This window comes from Triturus cristatus, chromosome 1_2 (genome assembly GCF_964204655.1).
Source record: "Triturus cristatus chromosome 1_2, aTriCri1.1, whole genome shotgun sequence".
Taxonomy (NCBI): Eukaryota; Metazoa; Chordata; class Amphibia; order Caudata; family Salamandridae; genus Triturus; species Triturus cristatus.
This window is the reverse complement of record NC_140580.1, coordinates 1,196,834,801-1,196,860,440: the sequence shown is the minus strand read 5'-3', so window position 1 is coordinate 1,196,860,440 and position 25,640 is coordinate 1,196,834,801. Positions and strand designations below refer to the sequence as shown.

Here is a 25,640-nt window from a genome sequence, read left to right as displayed (position 1 = left end):
CACAGAGACCTATGTGACCCCCCTCGTTCCTCTGTGAACCCCCAGAGACCACTGTGAGGGCCCTCAGTCCTGTGAGCCCCAGAGACCTATCTGAACCCCCAGAGACCTATGTGAGGGCCTCCAGAGACCTATGTGACAGCCCCCAGAGACCTATGTGAGGTCCTCAATTCTCTGTGAGTCCCCAGAGACCTCTTTGAGGCCTCTCGGTCCTCTGTGAACCCCCAGAGGCCTATGAAAGGCCCCTCGTTCCTCCGTGATACCCCAGAGACCCATGTGAGGCACCTCCGTCCTCTGTGAGCCCCCTAAAACCTATAGGAGGACCCCCCTCAGTCCTCTGTGAGTGCCAAGGAACATATGTGAGGCCCCAGAAACCTATAGGAGGACCCCCCTCAGTTAGCCCCCAGAGGCCCATATGAGCCCCCAGAGACCTATGGAAGCCCCCTTAGTCCCCTGTGAGCCCCCAGAGGCCTCTGTGAGGCCCATCATTTGTGAGCTTCCAGGAACCTATGTGAGGCCCCGAGATCTATGTGAGGTTCCTCAGTCCTCTGCGAGTTCCCTTCTCAAACCTCAGTGAGATCTCTCCGACATCAGTGAGCGTTTATTCCCTTCACCTAGCCCCCTGAGAGGTAAGTGAGTCCAGTTCTGTCTGACCCTAGATGGCTTTGCAACCTTCCGCATATGTAACTCCTGCATTTTACACCATCTTCTTCTTTTGTCTTCTGCAGGGAAAGCCAGGAGACAAAGGCGCTCTCGGCATCCATGGTCCTCCCGGTCCTGAGGTAAGCAGCTCTTCATCTGGGATCTTCTACATTCTCATGTCTTTGGTGTTGATGGTTCTCTCGGTCCTGGGTGCAGCTCTGTGTTCTGCGAACAAGCAGGCGACGAAGCCCACCCTTTGCGCGTCCAGTCTCTCTCCGGCACCTTCCTAGGTCCCCTGGCAACTCCTGCTGTTGTCCAGCCGTTGACAGCAGTGAGTTTTCACTGGGGGTCCACTGACCTCAGTGAGTATTTATCTATAGTCAGTTGGTGAGTTTTCAACCGCAGTCAGTGGGCGAGTCTCTGACATCCATGTGTTGCCTGTAGCCAAGGGGCTAGCGACTGACATCAGAGAGTTCATCTGCAGTCAGTGAGCGAGTTACTGATATCTGTGAGTTTTCCTCTATAGCAGGAGTCTCCAACGCATAGCTTGGGCACTACTGATAGCGTGCAACACCCTTGAAGCAGCTCTCCAAAGTGAAGCTTGTCCTGTGCTTCGTTCAGAGGGTTTATGCACATTAAAGAAGACAGCACTGCTCATCTCAAGACCTTTCTTTCATGTGGCAGCCAGCCACATGAACGGCAGAGCCTCATGCTTACACATGAACGGCAGAGCCTCAAGTTTACACATGAACGGCTGAGCCTCACGCTTACATATGAACGGCAGAGCCTCACGCTTACACATGAATGGCAGAGCCTCACGCTTACACATGAACAGCAGAGCCTCACGCTTACACATGAACGGCAGAGCCTCACGCTTACACATGAATGGCTGAGCCTCACGCTTACATATGAATGGCAGAGCCTCACGCTTACACGTGAATGGCTGAGCCTCACGCTTACATATGAACGGCAGAGCCTCACGCTTACACATGAATGGCAGAGCCTCACGCTTACACATGAACAGCAGAGCCTCACGCTTACACATGAACGGCAGAGCCTCACGCTTACACATGAATGGCAGAGCCTCGCGATTACACATGAACGGCAGAGCCTGATGCTTGCACATGAACGGCAGAGCCTCACGCTTACACATGAACGGCAGAGCCTCACGCTTACACATGAATGGCAGAGCCTCACGCTTGCACGTGAACGGCAGAGCTTCACACTTACACACAAATGCACACTATATTGGCCTATGAGGCCTGCAACATGACTGACTGTGTCCACTCTCAATCTAGCAAAGTCACAAGGAGGCTGAACGTGGGGGCCCACTCTATTACTGAGAGAGAGAGAGGAGAGAGAGGGAGAGAGGAGAGAGAAGAGAGAAAAAGGGAGAGAGAAAGAGAGAGAGAGAGAGACAGAGAGGAGAGAGAGGAGGGACACAGAGAGAGGCGAGAGAGAGAGAGAGAGGGGGGAGAGAAGGGAGAGAAGAGAGAGAGAGAGAGGAAAGAGAGAGGGAGAGGGGGGAGAGAGAGAGACAAAGAGAGAGGGAGAGGAGAGAGAGAGAGGAGAGAGAGAGAGAGAGAGGAGAGAGAGAGAGAGAGAGAGAGAGATAAGACAGGAGACGAGAGAAGAGTGAGAGGAGCGAGACAGAGAAGAGGGACAGAGAGAGAGAGAAGAGACGAGAGAGAGAGGAGGGACAGAGAGAGAGAAAAGAGAGAAGAGAGAGAGAGGGACAGGGAAAGAAAGAGACAGAGAGAGAGGGGGATGGACAGAGAGAGGAGAGAAGAGAGGGAGAGGAGGGACAGAGAGAGAGGAGAGAAGAGAGAACAGAGGGAAGAGAGAGGAGAGAACAGAGGGAGAGAGAGAGAGACGAGAGGAAAGAGCGAGAAGAGGAAGAGAGTGAGAAAGAGAGCGAGAGAAGGAGAGATAGGAGGGATAGAGAGAAAGAGGATATATATATATATATATATATAGAGAGAGAGAGAGAGAGAGAGAGAGAGAGGGAGAGGGAGGAAGAGAGAGAGAATTACTACTGTGGCAGGTGAAAGAGTGCCAACAGCAGAACTAAGAGTGCAGTCACTTATGAGGCCAGTAGAAGCCAGAGAGAGAGGGTGTACGCATGGGTGCATGATCAGCCCAGGAGCTGAGGAGAGCAGTGGCTGGCACCAGATCCGAGAGCCACTACTGAGCCTCACTCTGCATGCATCTTTGTGTGTATACACACGTGTGCAACTTTATTCGTGTCTGTTTGGCACTGTGTGTCTCGTCTCCCTGATGAACATGTTTTTTTCCCTACAAGCTATGCCTGGTGTCAAGGTCCACCAACAGTATATGCAGTTCCTATCAAATGGGTTCATCTCTGTCATGGTTGTGTTTATTGCATAGCAGTGGGGCTTGCATAACCCTTTCCATCCTGGACATATTTTGTTTATTCTTGGTTTCGTTGTGCATCTGGCAGATATTGTTGACTATTGTGAGCCTGGATCAGCAACTTTCAGAAACGTCTGGCTAATAATGGCCACGACAGACATAGTGTGAGGTCCTGGCAGTGCTGGGGCTAGCCTTGGAGCAGCGATGCCTCTGGTATGAACAGGGCATCAATGAACCACCAGGGCATCAATGAACCACCAGGGCATCCATGGACCACCAGGGCATCCATGGACCACCAGGGCATCCATGGACCACTAGGGCATCCATGGACCACCAGGGTACCAATGGACCACCAGGGCATCAATAGACCACCAGGGCATCCAGGGACCACCAGGGCATCAATGGACCACCAGGGCATCCATGGACCACTAGGGCATCCATGGACCACCAGGGTACCAATGGACCACCAGGGCATCCATGGACCACCAGGGCATCCATGGACCACCAGGGCAACCATGGACCACCAGGACATCAATAGACCACCTGAGCATCAATCGACCGGGCATCAATGGACCACCAGGGCATCCATGGACCACTAGGGCATCCATGGACCACCAGGGAATCCATGGACCACCAGGGCATCCATGGACCACCAGGGCACCAATGGACCACCAGGGCATCAATGGACCACCAGGGCATCCATAGACCACCAGGGCATCCATGGACCACCAGGGCATCAATAGACCACCTGAGCATCAATGGACCGGGCATCAATGGACCACCAGGGCTTCAATAAACCACATGAGCATCAATGGACCGGGCATCAATGGACCACCAGGGCATCCATGGACCACCAGGGCATCAATAGACCACCTGAGCATCAATGGACCGGGCATCAATGGACCACCAGGGCATCCATGGACCACCAGGGTATCAATGGACCACCAGGGTACCAATGGACCACCAGGGCAATAATAGACCACCTGAGCATCAATTGACCAGGCATCGATGGACCACAAGGGCATCCATGGACCACCAGGGCATCCATGGACCACCAGGGTACCAATGGACCACCAGGGCATCAATAGACCACCTGAGCATCAATGGACCGGACATCCATGGACCACCAGGGCACCCGTGGTGCTCGGCTGAGCACCACTGGCGTGGGACTGGAAACCAGGACATAGGAAGCGTTTGCACCTGATGACAGTGACAAATGTTTGAGACCGCATCCACTTAAAATGAAAATTAGTATTTTGAAAACAAAATTATATCTTTTTTTTCCTCAGAAAAGAAATTTGGTAAATTGAGTTTGTTTGCACAAAACAGAATATTCGATAAAAAATTAGTTTGTTTTTCTGTTATGCTGATGGAGAGAAAATGGTTCAATTTCCAAAAGTTATTTAAAGCTGCTAGCTGAATGTTCATTCAAGCTGAGGGGGGAGAATATTTGCTGTGGTTCCGCCCCTTGAGCTGGAGCTGCTGTCGTTAGTCATGTGTTGGTTTTGCATATAGCGCGTTTCCTTACAGGTCAGTCATGTATTACCAAAGGTGGTCGCTATCGTACAGTGATGACGTTTGTTAGTGGCTTGGGATGGTTTTCCTTGAGAAGTAGTAGCTCTTCATAAAAAATTGGTTGGAAACCCCTGGTTTATAGTCAGTTGGTGATGCTCTGATATCAGTGTTTTTTGTCTGTGGTCTGTGGCGACGGACTGACATCAGTGAAGTATCTAAAATCAGTGGGCGAGTTACTGTCAACAGTGACTTTTCATCTTCAGCCAACAGGCAACTCAAAAACAGTGAGTTTCTTTATTTTCAATGGATGAGTCACTAACGTCGGTAAGCTCATCTGACATGTTGTCTGTAGTCACTGGGTAAGTCACTGACATCACTGAGTTCGATAGCAGTCCCTGAGAGTGCCTGGTGCTGCGGTGTCTGCTTCTGAAAGTAACATCTGGTGCTGCGGTGTCTGCATTGACACCTGCTGCTGTGGTGTCTGCTTCTGGCATTGACACCCGGTGCTGCGGTGTCTGCATTGAAACCTGCTGCTGCAGTGTCTGCTTCTGACATTGACACCTGCTGCTGCGGTGTCTGCTTCTGGCATTGACACCTGCTGCTGAGGTGTCTGCTTCTGGCATTGACACCTGGTGTTGCGGTGTCTGCTTCTGACATTGACACCTGCTGCTGTGGTGTCTGCTTCTGGCATTGACACGTGCTGCTGCGGTGTCTGCTTCTGGCATTGACATCTGCTGCTGCGGTGTCTGCTTCTGGCATTGACACCTGCCGCAGCTGTGTCTGCTTCTGGCATTGGCGCCTGCTGCTGCGGTGTCTGCTTCTGACATTGACACCTGGTGCTGCGGTGTCTGCTTCTGACATTGACACCTGGTGCTGCGGTGTCTGCTTCTGGCATTGACACCTGCTGCAGTGTCTGCTTTTGACATTGACACCTGGTGCTGCGGTGTCTGCTTCTGGCATTGACACCTGCTGTGGTGTCTGCTTTTGACATTGACACCTGGTGCTGCGGTGTCTGCTTCTGACATTGACACCTGGTGCTGCGGTTTCTGCTTTTGACATTGACACCTGCTGCTGCGGTGTCTGCTTCTGACATTGACACCTGGTGCTGCGGTGTCTGTTTCTGGCATTGACACCTGCTGCTGCGGTGTCTGCTTCTGACATTGACACCTGCTGCTGTGGTGTCTGATTCTGGCATTGACACCTGCTGCTGCGGTGTCTGCTTCTGAAAGTGACACCTGGTGCTGCGGTGTCTGCATTGACACCTGCTGCTGCGGTGTCTGCTTCTTGCATTGACACCTGCTGCTGCGGTGTCTGCTTCTGGCATTGACACCTGCTGCTGCGGTGTCTGCTTCTGGCATTGACACCTGCTGCTGCGGTGTCTGCTCCTGACATTGACACCTGCTGCTGCGGTGTCTGCATTGACACCTGGTGCTGCGGTGTCTGCATGTGGCATTGACACCTGGTGCTGCGGTGTCTGCTCCTGACATTGACACCTGGTGCTCCGGTGTCTGCTCCTGACATTGACACCTGCTGCTGCGGTGTCTGCTCCTGACATTGACACCTGGCACCTGCTGCTGCGGTGTCTGCTCCTGATATTGACACCTGGTACTCCGGTGTCTGCTCCTGACATTGACACCTGGTGTATTTTTCTCTCACTGACACGTGGAGCTGCGGTGTCTGCTCCTGGCATTGACACCTGATGCTGCGGTGTCTGCTTCTGGCATTGACACCCGGTGCTGCGGTGTCTGCATTGGCACCTGCTGCTGCGGTGTCTGCTTCTGACATTGACAGCTGCTGCTGCGGTGTCTGCTTCTCACATTGACACCAGGTGCTGCGGTGTCTGCTTCTGGCATTGACACCTGGTGCTGCGGTGTCTGCTTCTGACATTGACACCTGGTGCTGCGATGTCTGCTTCTGGCATTGACACCTGCTGCAGTGTCTGGTTTTGACATTGACACCTGGTGCTGCGGTGTCTGCTTCTGGCATTGACACCTGCTGTGGTGTCTGCTTTTGACATTGACACCTGGTGCTGCGGTGTCTGCTTCTGACATTGACACCTGGTGCTGCGGTTTCTGCTTTTGACATTGACACCTGCTGCTGCGGTGTCTGCTTCTGACATTGACACCTGGTTCTGCGGTGTCTGTTTCTGGCATTGACACCTGCTGCTGCGGTGTCTGCTTCTGACATTGACACCTGCTGCTGTGGTGTCTGCTTCTGGCATTGACACCTGCTGCTGCGGTGTCTGCTTCTGAAAGTGACACCTGGTGCTGCGGTGTCTGCATTGACACCTGCTGCTGCGGTGTCTGCTTCTGGCATCGACACCTGCTGCTGCGTTGTCTGCTTCTGGCATTGACACTTGCTGCTGCGGTGTCTGCTCCTGACATTGACACCTGCTGCTGCGGTGTCTGCATTGACACCTGGTGCTGCGGTGTCTGCATCTGGCATTGACACCTGGTGCTGCGGTGTCTGCTCCTGACATTGACACCTGGTGCTGCGGTGTCTGCATGTGGCATTGACACCTGGTGCTGCGGTGTCTGCTCCTGACATTGACACCTGCTGCTCCGGTGTCTGCTCCTGACATTGACACCTGCTGCTGCTGTGTCTGCTCCTGACATTGACACCTGGTGCTCCGGTGTCTGCTCCTGACATTGACACCTGCTGCTGCTGTGTCTGCTCCTGACATTGACACCTGGTGCTCCGGTGTCTGCTCCTGACATTGACACCTGCTGCTGCGGTGTCTGCTCCTGACATTGACACCTGGCATCTGCTGCTGCGGTGTCTGCTCCTGACATTGACACCTGGTACTCCGGTGTCTGCTCCTGACATTGACACCTGGTGTCTTCTTCTCTCACTGACATGTGGAGCTGCGATGTCTGCTCCTGGCATTGACACCTGATGCTGCGGTGTCTGCTTCTGGCATTGACACCTGATGCTGCCGTGTCTGCTTCTGGCATTGACACCCGGTGCTGCGGTGTCTGCATTGGCACCTGCTGCTGCGGTGTCTGCTTCTGACATTGACAGCTGCTGCTGCGGTGTCCGCTTCTCACATTCACACCAGGTGCTGGGGTGTCTGCTTCTGGCATTGACACCTTCTGCTGCGGTCTCTGCTTCTGGCATTGACACCTGCTGCTGCGGTGTCTGCTCCTGACATTGACACCTGGTGCTGCGGTGTCTGCTTCTGGCATTGACACCTACTGCTGCGGTGTCTGCTTCTGGCATTGACACCTGGTGCTGCAGTGTCTGCTTCTGGCATTGACACCTGCTGCTGCGGTGTCTGCTTCTGGCATTAACACCTGCTGCTACGGTGTCTGCTCCTGGCATTGACACCTGCTGTGGTGTCTGCTTCTGACATTGACACCTGGCGTCTTCGTCTGCTGCGGTGTCTGCTTCTGACATTGACACCTGCTGCTGTGCTGTCTGCTCCTGACATTGACACCTGGTGCTGCGGTGTCTGCTTCTGGCATTGAAACCTGCTGCTGCGGTGTCTTCTTCTGGCATTGACACCCAATGCTGCGGTGTCTGCATTGACACCTGGTGCTGTGGTGTCTGCTTCTGACATTGACACCTGCTGCTGTTGTGTCTGCTTCTGGCATTGACACCCGGTGCTGCGGTGTCTTCATTGAAACCTGCTGCTGCAGTGTCTGCTTCTGACATTGACACCTGCTGCTGCGGTGTCTGCTTCTGGCATTGACACCTGCTGCTGAGGTGTCTGCTTCTGGCATTGACACCTGGTGTTGCTGTGTCTGCTTCTGACATTGACACCTGCTGCTGTGGTGTCTGCTTCTGGCATTGACACGTGCTGCTGCGGTGTCTGCTTCTGGCATTGACATCTGCTGCTGCGGTGTCTGCTTCTGGCATTGACACCTGCCGCTGCGGTGTCTGCTTCTGGCATTGGCGCCTGCTGCTGCGGTGTCTGCTTCTGACATTGACACCTGGTGCTGCGGTGTCTGCTTCTGACATTGACACCTGGTGCTGCGGTGTCTGCTTCTGGCATTGACACCTGCTGCAGTGTCTGCTTTTGACATTGACACCTGGTGCTGCGGTGTCTGCTTCTGGCATTGACACCTGCTGTGGTGTCTGCTTTTGACATTGACACCTGGTGCTGCAGTGTCTTCTTCTGACATTGTCACCTGGTGCTGCGGTTTCTGCTTTTGACATTGACACCTGCTGCTGCGGTGTCTGCTTCTGACATTAACACCTGGTGCTGCGGTGTCTGCATTGACACCTGCTGCTGCGGTGTCTGCTTCTGGCATTGACACCTGGTGCTGCGGTGTCTGCTTCTGGCATTGACACCTGCTGTGGTGTCTGCTTTTGACATTGACACCTGGTGCTGCAGTGTCTTCTTCTGACATTGTCACCTGGTGCTGCGGTTTCTGCTTTTGACATTGACACCTGCTGCTGCGGTGTCTGCTTCTGACATTAACACCTGGTGCTGCGGTGTCTTCATTGACACCTGCTGCTGCGGTGTCTGCTTCTGGCATTGACACCTGCTGCTGCGGTGTCTGCTTCTGGCATTGACACCTGCTGCTGCGGTGTCTGCTCCTGACATTGACACCTGCTGCTGCGGTGTCTGCATTGACACCTGGTGCTGCGGTGTCTGCATCTGGCATTGTCACCTGGTGCTGCGGTGTCTGCTCCTGACATTGACACCTGGTGCTCCGGTGTCTGCTCCTGACATTGACACCTGCTGCTGCGGTGTCTGCTCCTGACATTGACACCTGGCACCTGCTGCTGCGGTGTCTGCTCCTGATATTGTCACCTGGTACTCCGGTGTCTGCTCCTGACATTGACACCTGGTGTCTTGTTCTCTCACTGACACGTGGTGCTGCGGTGTCTGCTCCTGGCATTGACACCTGATGCTGCGGTGTCTGCTTCTGGCATTGACACCTGATGCTTGCGGTGTCTGCTTTTGACATTGACAGCTGCTGCTGCGGTGTCTGCTTCTCACATTGATACCAGGTGCTGCGGTGTCTGCTTCTGACATTGACACCTTCTGCTGCGGTCTCTGCTTCTGGCATTGACACCTGCTGCTGCGGTGTCTGCTCCTGAAATTGACACCTGTTGCTGCGGTGTCTGCTTCTGGCATTGACACCTGCTGTTGCGGTGTCTGCTTCTGGCATTGACACCTGCTGCTGCGGTGTCTGCTTCTGGCATTGACATTTGCTGCTGCGGTGTCTGCTTCTGGCATTGACACCTGCCGCTGCGGTGTCTGCTTCTGGCATTGGCGCCTGCTGCTGCGGTGTCTGCTTCTGACATTGACACCTGGCACCTGCTGCTGCGGTGTCTGCTCCTGACATTGACACCTGGTACTCCGGTGTCTGCTCCTGACATTGACACCTGGTGTCTTCTTCTCTCACTGACACGTGGAGCTGCGGTGTCTGCTCCTGGCATTGACACCTGATGCTGCGGTGTCTGCTTCTGGCATTGACACCTGATCCTGCGGTGTCTGCTTCTGGCATTGACACCCGGTGCTGCGGTGTCTGCATTGGCACCTGCTGCTGTGGTGTCTGCTTCTGACATTGACAGCTGCTGCTGCGGTGTCTGCTTCTCACATTGACACCTGGTGCTGCAGTGTCTGCTTCTGGCAGTGACACCTGGTGCTGCGGTGTGTGCTTCTGACATTGACACCTGGTGCTGCGGTGTCTGCTTCTGGCATTGACACCTGCTGCAGTGTCTGGTTTTGACATTGACACATGGTGCTGCTGTGTCTGAATCTGGCATTGACACCTGCTGTGGTGTCTGCTTTTGACATTGACACCTGGTGCTGCGGTGTCTGCTTCTGACATTGACACCTGGTGCTGCGGTTTCTGCTTTTGACATTGACACCTGCTGCTGCGGTGTCTGCTTCTGACATTAACACCTGGTGCTGCGGTGTCTGTTTCTGGCATTGACACCTGCTGCTGCGGTGTCTGCTTCTGACATTGACACCTGCTGCTGTGGTGTCTGCTTCTGGCATTGACACCTGCTGCTGCGGTGTCTGCTTCTGAAAGTGACACCTGGTGCTGCGGTGTCTGCATTGACACCTGCTGCTGCGGTGTCTGCTTCTGGCATTGGCACCTGCTGCTGCGGTGCCTGCTTCTGGCATTGACACCTGCTGCTGCGGTGTCTGCTCCTGACATTGACACCTGGTGCTGCGGTGTCTGCATTGACACCTGGTGCTGCGGTGTCTGCATCTGGCATTGACACCTGGTGCTGCGGTGTCTGCTCCTGACATTGACACCTGTTGCTCCGGTGTCTGCTCCTGACATTGACACCTGCTGCTGCTGTGTCTGCTCCTGACATTGACACCTGGTACTCCGGTGTCTGCTCCTGACATTGACACCTGGTGTCTTCTTCTCTCACTGACACGTGGAGCTGCGGTGTCTGCTCCTGGCATTGACACCTGATGCTGCGGTGTCTGCTTCTGGCATTGACACCCGGTGCTGAGGTGTCTGCATTGGCACCTGCTGCTGCGGTGTCTGCTTCTGACATTGACAGCTGCTGCTGCGGTGTCTGCTTCTCACATTGACACCAGGTGCTGCGGTGTCTGCTTCTGGCATTGACACCTTCTGCTGCGGTCTCTGCTTCTGGCATTGACACCTGCTGCTGCGGTGTCTGCTCCTGACATTGACACCTGGTGCTGCGGTGTTTGCTTCTGGCATTGACACCTGCTGCTGCAGTGTCTGCTTCTGACATTGACACCTGCTGCTGCAGTGTCTGCTTCTGGCATTGACACCTGCTGCTGCAGTGTCTGATTCTGGCATTGACACCTGGTGCTGCGGTGTCTGCTTCTGGCATTGACACCTGCTGCTGCGGTGTCTGCTTCTGGCATTAACACCCGCTGCTAAGGTGTCTGTTCCTGGCATTGACACCTGCTGCGGTGTCTGCTTCTGACATTGACACCTGGCGTCTTCGTCTGCTGTGGTGTCTGCTTCTGACATTAACACCTGCTGCTGTGGTGTCTGCTCCTGACATTGACACCTGGTGCTGCGGTGTCTGCTTCTGGCATTGACACCTGCTGCTGCGGTGTCTTCTTCTGGCATTGACACCCAATGCTGCGGTGTCTGCATTGGCACCTGCTGCTGTGGTGTCTGCTTCTGACATTGACAGCTGCTGCTGCGGTGTCTGCTTCTCGCATTGACACCAGGTGCTGCGGTGTCTGTTTCTGGCATTGACACCTGCTGCTGCGGTGTCTGCTTCTGACATTGACACCTGCTGCTGTGGTGTCTGCTTCTGGCATTGACACCTGCTGCTGCGGTATCTGCTTCTGAAAGTGACACCTGGTGCTGCGGTGTCTGCATTGACACCTGCTGCTGCGGTGTCTGCTTCTGGCATTGGCACCTGCTGCTGCGGTGCCTGCTTCTGGCATTGACACCTGCTGCTGCGGTGTCTGCTCCTGACATTGACACCTGGTGCTGCGGTGTCTGCATTGACACCTGGTGCTGCGGTGTCTGCATCTGGCATTGACACCTGGTGCTGCGGTGTCTGCTCCTGACATTGACACCTGTTGCTCCGGTGTCTGCTCCTGACATTGACACCTGCTGCTGCTGTGTCTGCTCCTGACATTGACACCTGGTACTCCGGTGTCTGCTCCTGACATTGACACCTGGTGTCTTCTTCTCTCACTGACACGTGGAGCTGCGGTGTCTGCTCCTGGCATTGACACCTGATGCTGCGGTGTCTGCTTCTGGCATTGACACCCGGTGCTGCGGTGTCTGCATTGGCACCTGCTGCTGCGGTGTCTGCTTCTGACATTGACAGCTGCTGCTGCGGTGTCTGCTTCTCACATTGACACCAGGTGCTGCGGTGTCTGCTTCTGGCATTGACACCTTCTGCTGCGGTCTCTGCTTCTGGCATTGACACCTGCTGCTGCGGTGTCTGCTCCTGACATTGACACCTGGTGCTGCGGTGTCTGCTTCTGGCATTGACACCTGCTGCTGCAGTGTCTGCTTCTGACATTGACACCTGCTGCTGCAGTGTCTGCTTCTGGCATTGACACCTGCTGCTGCAGTGTCTGATTCTGGCATTGACACCTGGTGCTGCGGTGTCTGCTTCTGGCATTGACACCTGCTGCTGCGGTGTCTGCTTCTGGCATTAACACCTGCTGCTAAGGTGTCTGTTCCTGGCATTGACACCTGCTGCGGTGTCTGCTTTCGACATTGACACCTGGCGTCTTCGTCTGCTGTGGTGTCTGCTTCTGACATTGACACCTGCTGCTGTGGTGTCTGCTCCTGACATTGACACCTGGTGCTGCGGTGTCTGCTTCTGGCATTGACACCTGCTGCTGCGGTGTCTTCTTCTGGCATTGACACCCAATGCTGCGGTGTCTGCATTGGCACCTGCTGCTGTGGTGTCTGCTTCTGACATTGACAGCTGCTGCTGCGGTGTCTGCTTCTCGCATTGACACCAGGTGCTGCGGTGTCTGCTTCTGGCATTGACACCTGCTGCTGCGGTGTCTGCTTCTGGCATTGACACCTGCTGCTGCGGTGTCTGCTCCTGACATTGACACCTGGTGCTGCGGTGTCTGCTTCTGGCATTGACACCTGCTGCTGTGGTGTCTGCTTCTGACATTGACACCTGCTGCTGCAGTGTCTGCTTCTGGCATTGACACCTGCTGCTGCAGTGTCTGATTCTGGCATTGACACCTGGTGCTGCGGTGTCTGCTTCTGGTATTGACACCTGCTGCTGCAGTGTCTGCTTCTGGCATTAACACCTGCTGCTACGGTGTCTGCTCCTGACATTGACACCTGGTACTCCGGTGTCTGCTCCTGACATTGACACCTGGTGTCTTCTTCTCTCACTGACACGTGGAGCTGCGGTGTCTGCTCCTGGCATTGACACCTGATGCTGCGGTGTCTGCTTCTGGCATTGACACCTGATGCTGCGGTGTCTGCTTCTGGCATTGACACCCGGTGCTGCTGTGTCTGCATTGGCACATGCTGCTGCGGTGTCTGCTTCTGACATTGACAGCTGCTGCTGCGGTGTCTGCTTCTCACATTGACACCAGGTGCTGCGGTGTCTGTTTCTGGCATTGACACCTTCTGCTGCGGTCTCTGCTTCTGGCATTGACACCTGCTGCTGCGGTGTCTGCTCCTGACATTGACACCTGGTGCTGCGGTGTCTGCTTCTGGCATTGACACCTGCTGCTGCGGTGTCTGCTTCTGACATTGACACCTGCTGCTGCAGTGTCTGCTTCTGGCATTGACACCTGCTGCTGCAGTGTCTGATTCTGGCATTGATACCTGGTGCTGCGGTGTCTGCTTCTGGCATTAACACCTGCGGCTGCGGTGTCTGCTTCTGGCATTAACACCTGCTGCTACGGTGTCTGCTCCTGGCATTGACACCTGCTGCGGTGTCTGCTTCTGACATTGACACCTGGCATCTTCGTCTGCTGCGGTGTCTGCTTCTGACATTGACACCTGCTGCTGTGGTGTCTGCTCCTGACATTGACACCTGGTGCTGCGGTGTCTGCTTCTGGCATTGACACCTGCTGCTGCGGTGTCTTCTTCTGGCATTGACACCCAATGTTGCGGTGTCAGCATTGACACCTGGTGCTGTGGTGTCTGCTTCTGACATTGACACCTGCTGCTGTGGTGTCTGCTTCTGGCATTGACACCCGGTGCTGCGGTGTCTGCATTGAAACCTGCTGCTGCAGTGTCTGCTTCTGACATTGACACCTGCTGCTGCGGTGTTTGCTTCTGGCATTGACACCTGCTGCTGAGGTGTCTGCTTCTGGCTTTGACACCTGGTGTTGCGGTGTCTGCTTCTGACATTGACACCTGCTGCTGTGGTGTCTGCTTCTGGCATTGACACGTGCTGCTGCGGTGTCTGCTTCTGGCATTGACATCTGCTGCTGCGGTGTCTTCTTCTGGCATTGACACCTGCCGCTGCGGTGTCTGCTTCTGGCATTGGCGCCTGCTGCTGCGGTGTCTGCTTCTGACATTGACACCTGGTGCTGCGGTGTCTGCTTCTGACATTGACACCTGGTGCTGCAGTGTCTGCTTCTGGCATTGACACCTGCTGCAGTGTCTGCTTTTGACATTGACACCTGGTGCTGCGGTGTCTGCTTCTGGCATTGACACCTGCTGTGGTGTCTGCTTTTGACATTGACACCTGGTGCTGCGGTGTCTGCTTCTGACATTGACACCTGGTGCTGCGGTTTCTGCTTTTGACATTGACACCTGCTGCTGCGGTGTCTGCTTCTGACATTGACACCTGGTGCTGCGGTGTCTGCTTCTGACATTGACACCTGCTGTTGTGGTGTCTGCTTCTGGCATTGACACCTGCTGCTGCGGTGTCTGCTTCTGAAAGTGACACCTGGTGCTGCGGTGTCTGCATTGACACCTGCTGCTGCGGTGTCTGCTTCTGACATTGACAGCTGCTGCTGCGGTGTCTGCTTCTCACATTGACACCAGGTGCTGCGGTGTCTGCTTCTGGCATTGACACCTGCTGCTGCGGTGTCTGCTTCTGACATTGACACCTGCTGCTGCAGTGTCTGATTCTGGCATTGACACCTGCTGCTGCAGTGTCTGATTCTGGCATTGACACCTGCGGCTGCGGTGTCTGCTTCTGGCATTAACACCTGCTGCTACGGTGTCTGTTCCTGGCATTGACACCTGCTGCGGTGTCTGCTTCTGACATTGACACCTGGCGTCTTCGTCTGCGGTGGTGTCTGCTTCTGACATTGACACCTGCTGCTGTGGTGTCTGCTCCTGACATTGACACCTGGTGCTGCGGTGTCTGCTTCTGGCATTGACACCTGCTGCTGCGGTGTCTTCTTCTGGCATTGACACCCAATGCTGCGGTGTCTGCATTGGCACCTGCTGCTGTGGTGTCTGCTTCTGACATTGACAGCTGCTGCTGCGGTGTCTGCTTCTCGCATTGACACCAGGTGCTGCGGTGTCTGCTTCTGGCATTGACACCTGCTGCTGCGGTGTCTGCTTCTGGCATTGACACCTGCTGCTGCGGTGTCTGCTCCTGACATTGACACCTGGTGCTGCGGTGTCTGCTTCTGGCATTGACACCTGCTGCTGTGGTGTCTGCTTCTGACATTGACACCTGCTGCTGCAGTGTCTGCTTCTGGCATTGACACCTGCTGCTGCAGTGTCTGATTCTGGCATTGACACCTGCTGCTGCGGTGTCTGCTTCTGGTATTGACACCTGCTGCTGCAGTGTCTGCTTCTGGCATTAACACCTGCTGCTACGGTGTCTGCTCCTGGCATTGACACCTGCTGCGGTGTCTGCTTCTGACATTGACACCTGGCGTCTTCTTCTGCTGCGGTGTCTGCTTCTGACATTGACACCTGCTGCTGTGGTGTCTGCTCCTGACATTGACACCTGGTACTCCGGTGTCTGCTCCTGACATTGACACCTGGTGTCTTCTTCTCTCACTGACACCTGGAGCTGCGGTGTCTGCTCCTGGCATTGACACCTGATGCTGCGGTGTCTGCTTCTGGCATTGACACCTGATGCTGCGGTGTCTGCTTCTGGCATTGACACCCGGTGCTGCTGTGTCTGCATTGGCACATGCTGCTGCGGTGTCTGCTTCTGACATTGACAGCTGCTGCTGCGGTGTCTGCTTCTCACATTGACACCAGGTGCTGCGGTGTCTGCTTCTGGCATTGACACCTTCTGCTGCGGTCTCTGCTTCTGGCATTGACACCTGCTGCTGCGGTGTCTGCTCCTGACATTGACACCTGGTGCTGCGGTGTCTGCTTCTGGCATTGACACCTGCTGCTGCGGTGTCTGCTTCTGACATTGACACCTGCTGCTGCAGTGTCTGCTTCTGGCATTGACACCTGCTGCTGCAGTGTCTGATTCTGGCATTGACACCTGGTGCTGCGGTGTCTGCTTCTGGCATTAACACCTGCGGCTGCGGTGTCTGCTTCTGGCATTAACACCTGCTGCTACGGTGTCTGCTCCTGGCATTGACACCTGCTGCTGTGGTGTCTGCTCCTGACATTGACACCTGGTGCTGCGGTGTCTGCTTCTGGCATTGACACCTGCTGCTGCGGTGTCTTCTTCTGGCATTGACACCCAATGCTGCGGTGTCAGCATTGACACCTGGTGCTGTGGTGTCTGCTTCTGACATTGACACCTGCTGCTGTGGTGTCTGCTTCTGGCATTGACACCCGGTGCTGCGGTGTCTGCATTGAAACCTGCTGCTGCAGTGTCTGCTTCTGACATTGACACCTGCTGCTGCAGTGTTTGCTTCTGGCATTGACACCTGCTGCTGAGGTGTCTGCTTCTGGCTTTGACACCTGGTGTTGCGGTGTCTGCTTCTGACATTGACACCTGCTGCTGTGGTGTCTGCTTCTGGCATTGACACGTGCTGCTGCGGTGTCTGCTTCTGGCATTGACATCTGCTGCTGCGGTGTCTTCTTCTGGCATTGACACCTGCCGCTGCGGTGTCTGCTTCTGGCATTGGCGCCTGCTGCTGTGGTGTCTGCTTCTGACATTGACACCTGGTGCTGCGGTGTCTGCTTTTGACATTGACACCTGGTGCTGCGGTGTCTGCTTCTGGCATTGACACCTGCTGTGGTGTCTGCTTTTGACATTGACACCTGGTGCTGCGGTGTCTGCTTCTGACATTGACACCTGGTGCTGCGGTGTCTGCTTCTGACATTGACACCTGCTGTTGTGGTGTCTGCTTCTGGCATTGACACCTGCTGCTGCGGTGTCTGCTTATGAAAGTGACACCTGGTGCTGCGGTGTCTGCATTGACACCTGCTGTTGCAGTGTCTGCTTCTGACATTGACACCTGCTGCTGCGGTGTTTGCTTCTGGCATTGACACCTGCTGCTGAGGTGTCTGCTTCTGGCTTTGACACCTGGTGTTGCGGTGTCTGCTTCTGACATTGACACCTGCTGCTGTGGTGTCTGCTTCTGGCATTGACACGTGCTGCTGCGGTGTCTGCTTCTGGCATTGACATCTGCTGCTGCGGTGTCTTCTTCTGGCATTGACACCTGCCGCTGCGGTGTCTGCTTCTGGCATTGGCGCCTGCTGCTGCGGTGTCTGCTTCTGACATTGACACCTGGTGCTGCGGTGTCTGCTTCTGACATTGACACCTGGTGCTGCAGTGTCTGATTCTGGCATTGACACCTGCTGCAGTGTCTGCTTTTGACATTGACACCTGGTGCTGCGGTGTCTGCTTCTGGCATTGACACCTGCTGTGGTGTCTGCTTTTGACATTGACACCTGGTGCTGCGGTGTCTGCTTCTGACATTGACACCTGGTGCTGCGGTTTCTGCTTTTGACATTGACACCTGCTGCTGCGGTGTCTGCTTCTGACATTGACACCTGGTGCTGCGGTGTCTGCTTCTGACATTGACACCTGCTGTTGTGGTGTCTGCTTCTGGCATTGACACCTGCTGCTGCGGTGTCTGCTTATGAAAGTGACACCTGGTGCTGTGGTGTCTGCATTGACACCTGCTGCTGCGGTGTCTGCTTCTGGCATTGACACCTGCTGCTGTGGTGTCTGCTTCTGACATTGACACCTGCTGCTGCAGTGTCTGCTTCTGGCATTGACACCTGCTGCTGCAGTGTCTGATTCTGGCATTGACACCTGGTGCTGCGGTGTCTGCTTCTGGTATTGACACCTGCTGCTGCGGTGTCTGCTTCTGGCATTAACACCTGCTGCTACGGTGTCTGCTCCTGGCATTGGCACCTGCTGCGGTGTCTGCTTCTGACATTGACACCTGGCGTCTTCTTCTGCTGCGGTGTCTGCTTCTGACATTGACACCTGCTGCTGTGGTGTCTGCTCCTGACATTGACACCTGGTACTCCGGTGTCTGCTCCTGACATTGACACCTGGTGTCTTCTTCTCTCACTGACACGTGGAGCTGCGGTGTCTGCTCCTGGCATTGACACCTGATGCTGCGGTGTCTGCTTCTGGCATTGACACCTGATGCTGCGGTGTCTGCTTCTGGCTTTGACACCTGGTGCTGCTGTGTCTGCATTGGCACCTGCTGCTGCGGTGTCTGCTTCTGACATTGACAGCTGCTGCTGCGGTGTCTGCTTCTCACATTGACACCAGGTGCTGCGGTGTCTGCTTCTGGCATTGACACCTGCTGCTGCGGTGTCTGCTTCTGACATTGACACCTGCTGCTGCAGTGTCTGCTTCTGGCATTGACACCTGCTGCTGCAGTGTCTGATTCTGGCATTGACACCTGCGGCTGCGGTGTCTGCTTCTGGCATTAACACCTGCTGCTACGGTGTCTGCTCCTGGCATTGACACCTGCTGCGGTGTCTGCTTCTGATATTGACACCTGGCGTCTTCGTCTGCTGCGGTGTCTGCTTCTGACATTGACACCTGCTGCTGTGGTGTCTGCTCCTGACATTGACACCTGGTACTGCGGTGTCTGCTTCTGGCATTGACACCTGCTGCTGCGGTGTCTTCTTCTGGCATTGACACCCAATGCTGCGGTGTCAGCATTGACACCTGGTGCTGTGGTGTCTGCTTCTGACATTGACACCTGCTGCTGTGGTGTCTGCTTCTGGCATTGACACCCGGTGCTGCGGTGTCTGCATTGAAACCTGCTGCTGCAGTGTCTGCTTCTGACATTGACACCTGCTGCTGCGGTGTTTGCTTCTGGCATTGACACCTGCTGCTGAGGTGTCTGCTTCTGGCATTGACACCTGGTGTTGCGGTGTCTGCTTCTGACATTGACACCTGCTGCTGTGGTGTCTGCTTCTGGCATTGACACGTGCTGCTGCGGTGTCTGCTTCTGGCATTGACATCTGCTGCTGCGGTGTCTTCTTCTGGCATTGACACCTGCCGCTGCGGTGTCTGCTTCTGGCATTGGCGCCTGCTGCTGCGGTGTCTGCTTCTGACATTGACACCTGGTGCTGCGGTGTCTGCTTCTGACATTGACACCTGGTGCTGCAGTGTCTGCTTCTGGCATTGACACCTGCTGCAGTGTCTGCTTTTGACATTGACACCTGGTGCTGCGGTGTCTGCTTCTGGCATTGACACCTGCTGTGGTGTCTGCTTTTGACATTGACACCTGGTGCTGTGGTGTCTGCTTCTGACATTGACACCTGGTGCTGCGGTTTCTGCTTTTGACATTGACACCTGCTGCTGCGGTGTCTGCTTCTGACATTGACACCTGGTGCTGCGGTGTCTGCTTCTGACATTGACACCTGCTGTTGTGGTGTCTGCTTCTGGCATTGACACCTGCTGCTGCGGTGTCTGCTTCTGAAAGTGACACCTAGTGCTGCGGTGTCTGCATTGACACCTGCTGCTGCGGTGTCTGCTTCTGGCATTGACACCTGCTGCTGCGGTGTCTGCTTCTGGCATTAACACCTGCTGCTGCGGTGTCTGCTCCTGACATTGACACCTGCTGCTGCGGAGTCTGCATTGACACCTGGTGTTGCGGTGTCTGCATCTGGCATTGACACCTGGTGCTGCGGTGTCTGCTCCTGACATTGACACCTGCTGCTGCGGTGTCTGCATTGACACCTGGTGCTGCGGTGTCTGCATGTGGCATTGACACCTGCTGCTGCGGTGTCTGCTCCTGACATTGACACCTGACACCTGCTGCTGCGGTGTCTGCTCCTGACATTGACACCTGGTACTCCGGTGTCTGCTCCTGACATTGACACCTGGTGTCTTCTTCTCTCACTGACACGTGGAGCTGCGGTGTCTGCTCCTGGCATTGACACCTGATGCTGCGGTGTCTGCTTCTGGCATTGACACCTGATGCTGCGGTGTCTGCTTCTGGCATTGACACCCGGTGCTGCGGTGTCTGCATTGGCACCTGCTGCTGCGGTGTCTGCTTCCGACATTGACAGCTGCTGCTGCGGTGTCTGCTTCTCACATTGACACCTGGTGCTGCGCTGTCTGCTTCTGACATTGACACCTGGTGCTGCGGTGTCTGCTTCTGGCATTGACACCTGCTGCAGTGTCTGGTTTTGACATTGACACCTGGTGCTGCGGTGTCTGCTTCTGGCATTGACACCTGCTGTGGTGTCTGCTTTTGACATTGACACCTGGTGCTGCGGTGTCTGCTTCTGACATTGACACCTGGTGCTGCGGTTTCTGCTTTTGACATTGACACCTGCTGCTGCGGTGTCTGCTTCTGACATTGACACCTGGTTCTGCGGTGTCTGTTTCTGGCCTTGACACCTGCTGCTGCGGTGTCTGCTTCTGACATGGACACCTGCTGCTGTGGTGTCTGCTTCTGGCATTGACACCTGCTGCTGCGGTGTCTGCTTCTGAAAGTGACACCTGGTGCTGCGGTGTCTGCATTGACACCTGCTGCTGCGGTGTCTGCTTCTGGCATCGACACCTGCTGCTGCGGTGTCTGCTTCTGGCATTGACACCTGCTGCTGCGGTGTCTGCTCCTGGCATTGACACCTGCTGCTGCGGTGTCTGCATTGACACCTGGTGCTGCGGTGCCTGCATCTGGCATTGACACCTGGTGCTGCGGTGTCTGCTCCTGACATTGACACCTGGTGCTGCGGTGTCTGCATCTGGCATTGACACCTGGTGCTGCGGTGTCTGCTCCTGACATTGACACCTGGTGCTCCGGTGTCTGCTCCTGACATTGACACCTGCTGCTGCTGTGTCTGCTCCTGACATTGGCACCTGGTGCTCCGGTGTCTGCTCCTGACATTGACACCTGCTGCTGCTGTGTCTGCTCCTGACATTGACACCTGGTGCTCCGGTGTCTGCTCCTGACATTGACACCTGCTGCTGCGGTGTCTGCTCCTGACATTGACACCTGGCACCTGCTGCTGCGGTGTCTGCTCCTGACATTGACACCTGGTACTCCGGTGTCTGCTCCTGACATTGACACCTGGTGTCTTCTTCTCTCACTGACATGTGGAGCTGCAGTGTCTGCTCCTGGCATTGACACCTGATGCTGCGGTGTCTGCTTCTGGCATTGACACCTGATGCTGCGGTGTCTGCTTCTGGCATTGACACCCGGTGCTGCGGTGTCTGCATTGGCACCTGCTGCTGCGGTGTCTGCTTCTGACATTGACAGCTGCTGCTGCGGTGTCTGCTTCTCACATTGACACCAGGTGCTGCGGTGTCTGCTTCTGGCATTGACACCTTCTGCTGCGGTCTCTGCTTCTGGCATTGACACCTGCTGCTGCGGTGTCTGCTCCTGACATTGACACCTGGTGCTGCGGTGTCTGCTCCTGACATTGACACCTGCTGCTGCGGTGTCTGCTCCTGACATTGACACCTGGCACCTGCTGCTGCGGTGTCTGCTCCTGATATTGTCACCTGGTACTCCGGTGTCTGCTCCTGACATTGACACCTGGTGTCTTGTTCTCTCACTGACACGTGGTGCTGCGGTGTCTGCTCCTGGCATTGACACCTGATGCTGCGGTGTCTGCTTCTGGCATTGACACCTGATGCTTGCGGTGTCTGCTTTTGACATTGACAGCTGCTGCTGCGGTGTCTGCTTCTCACATTGATACCAGGTGCTGCGGTGTCTGCTTCTGACATTGACACCTTCTGCTGCGGTCTCTGCTTCTGGCATTGACACCTGCTGCTGCGGTGTCTGCTCCTGAAATTGACACCTGTTGCTGCGGTGTCTGCTTCTGGCATTGACACCTGCTGTTGCGGTGTCTGCTTCTGGCATTGACACCTGCTGCTGCGGTGTCTGCTTCTGGCATTGACATTTGCTGCTGCGGTGTCTGCTTCTGGCATTGACACCTGCCGCTGCGGTGTCTGCTTCTGGCATTGGCGCCTGCTGCTGCGGTGTCTGCTTCTGACATTGACACCTGGCACCTGCTGCTGCGGTGTCTGCTCCTGACATTGACACCTGGTACTCCGGTGTCTGCTCCTGACATTGACACCTGGTGTCTTCTTCTCTCACTGACACGTGGAGCTGCGGTGTCTGCTCCTGGCATTGACACCTGATGCTGCGGTGTCTGCTTCTGGCATTGACACCTGATCCTGCGGTGTCTGCTTCTGGCATTGACACCCGGTGCTGCGGTGTCTGCATTGGCACCTGCTGCTGTGGTGTCTGCTTCTGACATTGACAGCTGCTGCTGCGGTGTCTGCTTCTCACATTGACACCTGGTGCTGCAGTGTCTGCTTCTGGCAGTGACACCTGGTGCTGCGGTGTGTGCTTCTGACATTGACACCTGGTGCTGCGGTGTCTGCTTCTGGCATTGACACCTGCTGCAGTGTCTGGTTTTGACATTGACACATGGTGCTGCTGTGTCTGAATCTGGCATTGACACCTGCTGTGGTGTCTGCTTTTGACATTGACACCTGGTGCTGCGGTGTCTGCTTCTGACATTGACACCTGGTGCTGCGGTTTCTGCTTTTGACATTGACACCTGCTGCTGCGGTGTCTGCTTCTGACATTAACACCTGGTGCTGCGGTGTCTGTTTCTGGCATTGACACCTGCTGCTGCGGTGTCTGCTTCTGACATTGACACCTGCTGCTGTGGTGTCTGCTTCTGGCATTGACACCTGCTGCTGCGGTGTCTGCTTCTGAAAGTGACACCTGGTGCTGCGGTGTCTGCATTGACACCTGCTGCTGCGGTGTCTGCTTCTGGCATTGGCACCTGCTGCTGCGGTGCCTGCTTCTGGCATTGACACCTGCTGCTGCGGTGTCTGCTCCTGACATTGACACCTGGTGCTGCGGTGTCTGCATTGACACCTGGTGCTGCGGTGTCTGCATCTGGCATTGACACCTGGTGCTGCGGTGTCTGCTCCTGACATTGACACCTGTTGCTCCGGTGTCTGCTCCTGACATTGACACCTGCTGCTGCTGTGTCTGCTCCTGACATTGACACCTGGTACTCCGGTGTCTGCTCCTGACATTGACACCTGGTGTCTTCTTCTCTCACTGACACGTGGAGCTGCGGTGTCTGCTCCTGGCATTGACACCTGATGCTGCGGTGTCCGCTTCTGGCATTGACACCCGGTGCTGAGGTGTCTGCATTGGCACCTGCTGCTGCGGTGTCTGCTTCTGACATTGACAGCTGCTGCTGCGGTGTCTGCTTCTCACATTGACACCAGGTGCTGCGGTGTCTGCTTCTGGCATTGACACCTTCTGCTGCGGTCTCTGCTTCTGGCATTGACACCTGCTGCTGCGGTGTCTGCTCCTGACATTGACACCTGGTGCTGCGGTGTTTGCTTCTGGCATTGACACCTGCTGCTGCAGTGTCTGCTTCTGACATTGACACCTGCTGCTGCAGTGTCTGCTTCTGGCATTGACACCTGCTGCTGCAGTGTCTGATTCTGGCATTGACACCTGGTGCTGCGGTGTCTGCTTCTGGCATTGACACCTGCTGCTGCGGTGTCTGCTTCTGGCATTAACACCCGCTGCTAAGGTGTCTGTTCCTGGCATTGACACCTGCTGCGGTGTCTGCTTCTGACATTGACACCTGGCGTCTTCGTCTGCTGTGGTGTCTGCTTCTGACATTAACACCTGCTGCTGTGGTGTCTGCTCCTGACATTGACACCTGGTGCTGCGGTGTCTGCTTCTGGCATTGACACCTGCTGCTGCGGTGTCTTCTTCTGGCATTGACACCCAATGCTGCGGTGTCTGCATTGGCACCTGCTGCTGTGGTGTCTGCTTCTGACATTGACAGCTGCTGCTGCGGTGTCTGCTTCTCGCATTGACACCAGGTGCTGCGGTGTCTGTTTCTGGCATTGACACCTGCTGCTGCGGTGTCTGCTTCTGACATTGACACCTGCTGCTGTGGTGTCTGCTTCTGGCATTGACACCTGCTGCTGCGGTATCTGCTTCTGAAAGTGACACCTGGTGCTGCGGTGTCTGCATTGACACCTGCTGCTGCGGTGTCTGCTTCTGGCATTGGCACCTGCTGCTGCGGTGCCTGCTTCTGGCATTGACACCTGCTGCTGCGGTGTCTGCTCCTGACATTGACACCTGGTGCTGCGGTGTCTGCATTGACACCTGGTGCTGCGGTGTCTGCATCTGGCATTGACACCTGGTGCTGCGGTGTCTGCTCCTGACATTGACACCTGTTGCTCCGGTGTCTGCTCCTGACATTGACACCTGCTGCTGCTGTGTCTGCTCCTGACATTGACACCTGGTACTCCGGTGTCTGCTCCTGACATTGACACCTGGTGTCTTCTTCTCTCACTGACACGTGGAGCTGCGGTGTCTGCTCCTGGCATTGACACCTGATGCTGCGGTGTCTGCTTCTGGCATTGACACCCGGTGCTGCGGTGTCTGCATTGGCACCTGCTGCTGCGGTGTCTGCTTCTGACATTGACAGCTGCTGCTGCGGTGTCTGCTTCTCACATTGACACCAGGTGCTGCGGTGTCTGCTTCTGGCATTGACACCTTCTGCTGCGGTCTCTGCTTCTGGCATTGACACCTGCTGCTGCGGTGTCTGCTCCTGACATTGACACCTGGTGCTGCGGTGTCTGCTTCTGGCATTGACACCTGCTGCTGCAGTGTCTGCTTCTGACATTGACACCTGCTGCTGCAGTGTCTGCTTCTGGCATTGACACCTGCTGCTGCAGTGTCTGATTCTGGCATTGACACCTGGTGCTGCGGTGTCTGCTTCTGGCATTGACACCTGCTGCTGCGGTGTCTGCTTCTGGCATTAACACCTGCTGCTAAGGTGTCTGTTCCTGGCATTGACACCTGCTGCGGTGTCTGCTTTCGACATTGACACCTGGCGTCTTCGTCTGCTGTGGTGTCTGCTTCTGACATTGACACCTGCTGCTGTGGTGTCTGCTCCTGACATTGACACCTGGTGCTGCGGTGTCTGCTTCTGGCATTGACACCTGCTGCTGCGGTGTCTTCTTCTGGCATTGACACCCAATGCTGCGGTGTCTGCATTGGCACCTGCTGCTGTGGTGTCTGCTTCTGACATTGACAGCTGCTGCTGCGGTGTCTGCTTCTCGCATTGACACCAGGTGCTGCGGTGTCTGCTTCTGGCATTGACACCTGCTGCTGCGGTGTCTGCTTCTGGCATTGACACCTGCTGCTGCGGTGTCTGCTCCTGACATTGACACCTGGTGCTGCGGTGTCTGCTTCTGGCATTGACACCTGCTGCTGTGGTGTCTGCTTCTGACATTGACACCTGCTGCTGCAGTGTCTGCTTCTGGCATTGACACCTGCTGCTGCAGTGTCTGATTCTGGCATTGACACCTGGTGCTGCGGTGTCTGCTTCTGGTATTGACACCTG

At 55.4% G+C, this 25,640-nt stretch overlaps 1 protein-coding gene across 3 annotated transcripts in view; it reads left to right on the top strand.

Moving 5' to 3' along the window:
* COL27A1 (collagen type XXVII alpha 1 chain) overlaps positions 1 to 25,640 on the top strand; it is a 2,221,286-nt gene that overhangs the window by 1,078,496 nt on the left and 1,117,150 nt on the right. For all 3 annotated transcript variants that reach the window (XM_085614179.1, XM_085614180.1, XM_085614178.1), the window contains exon 19: positions 726 to 779. In XM_085614179.1, the coding sequence (XP_085470305.1) occupies positions 726 to 779 (54 nt within the window). The remainder of the gene's footprint in view (positions 1 to 725; positions 780 to 25,640) is intronic.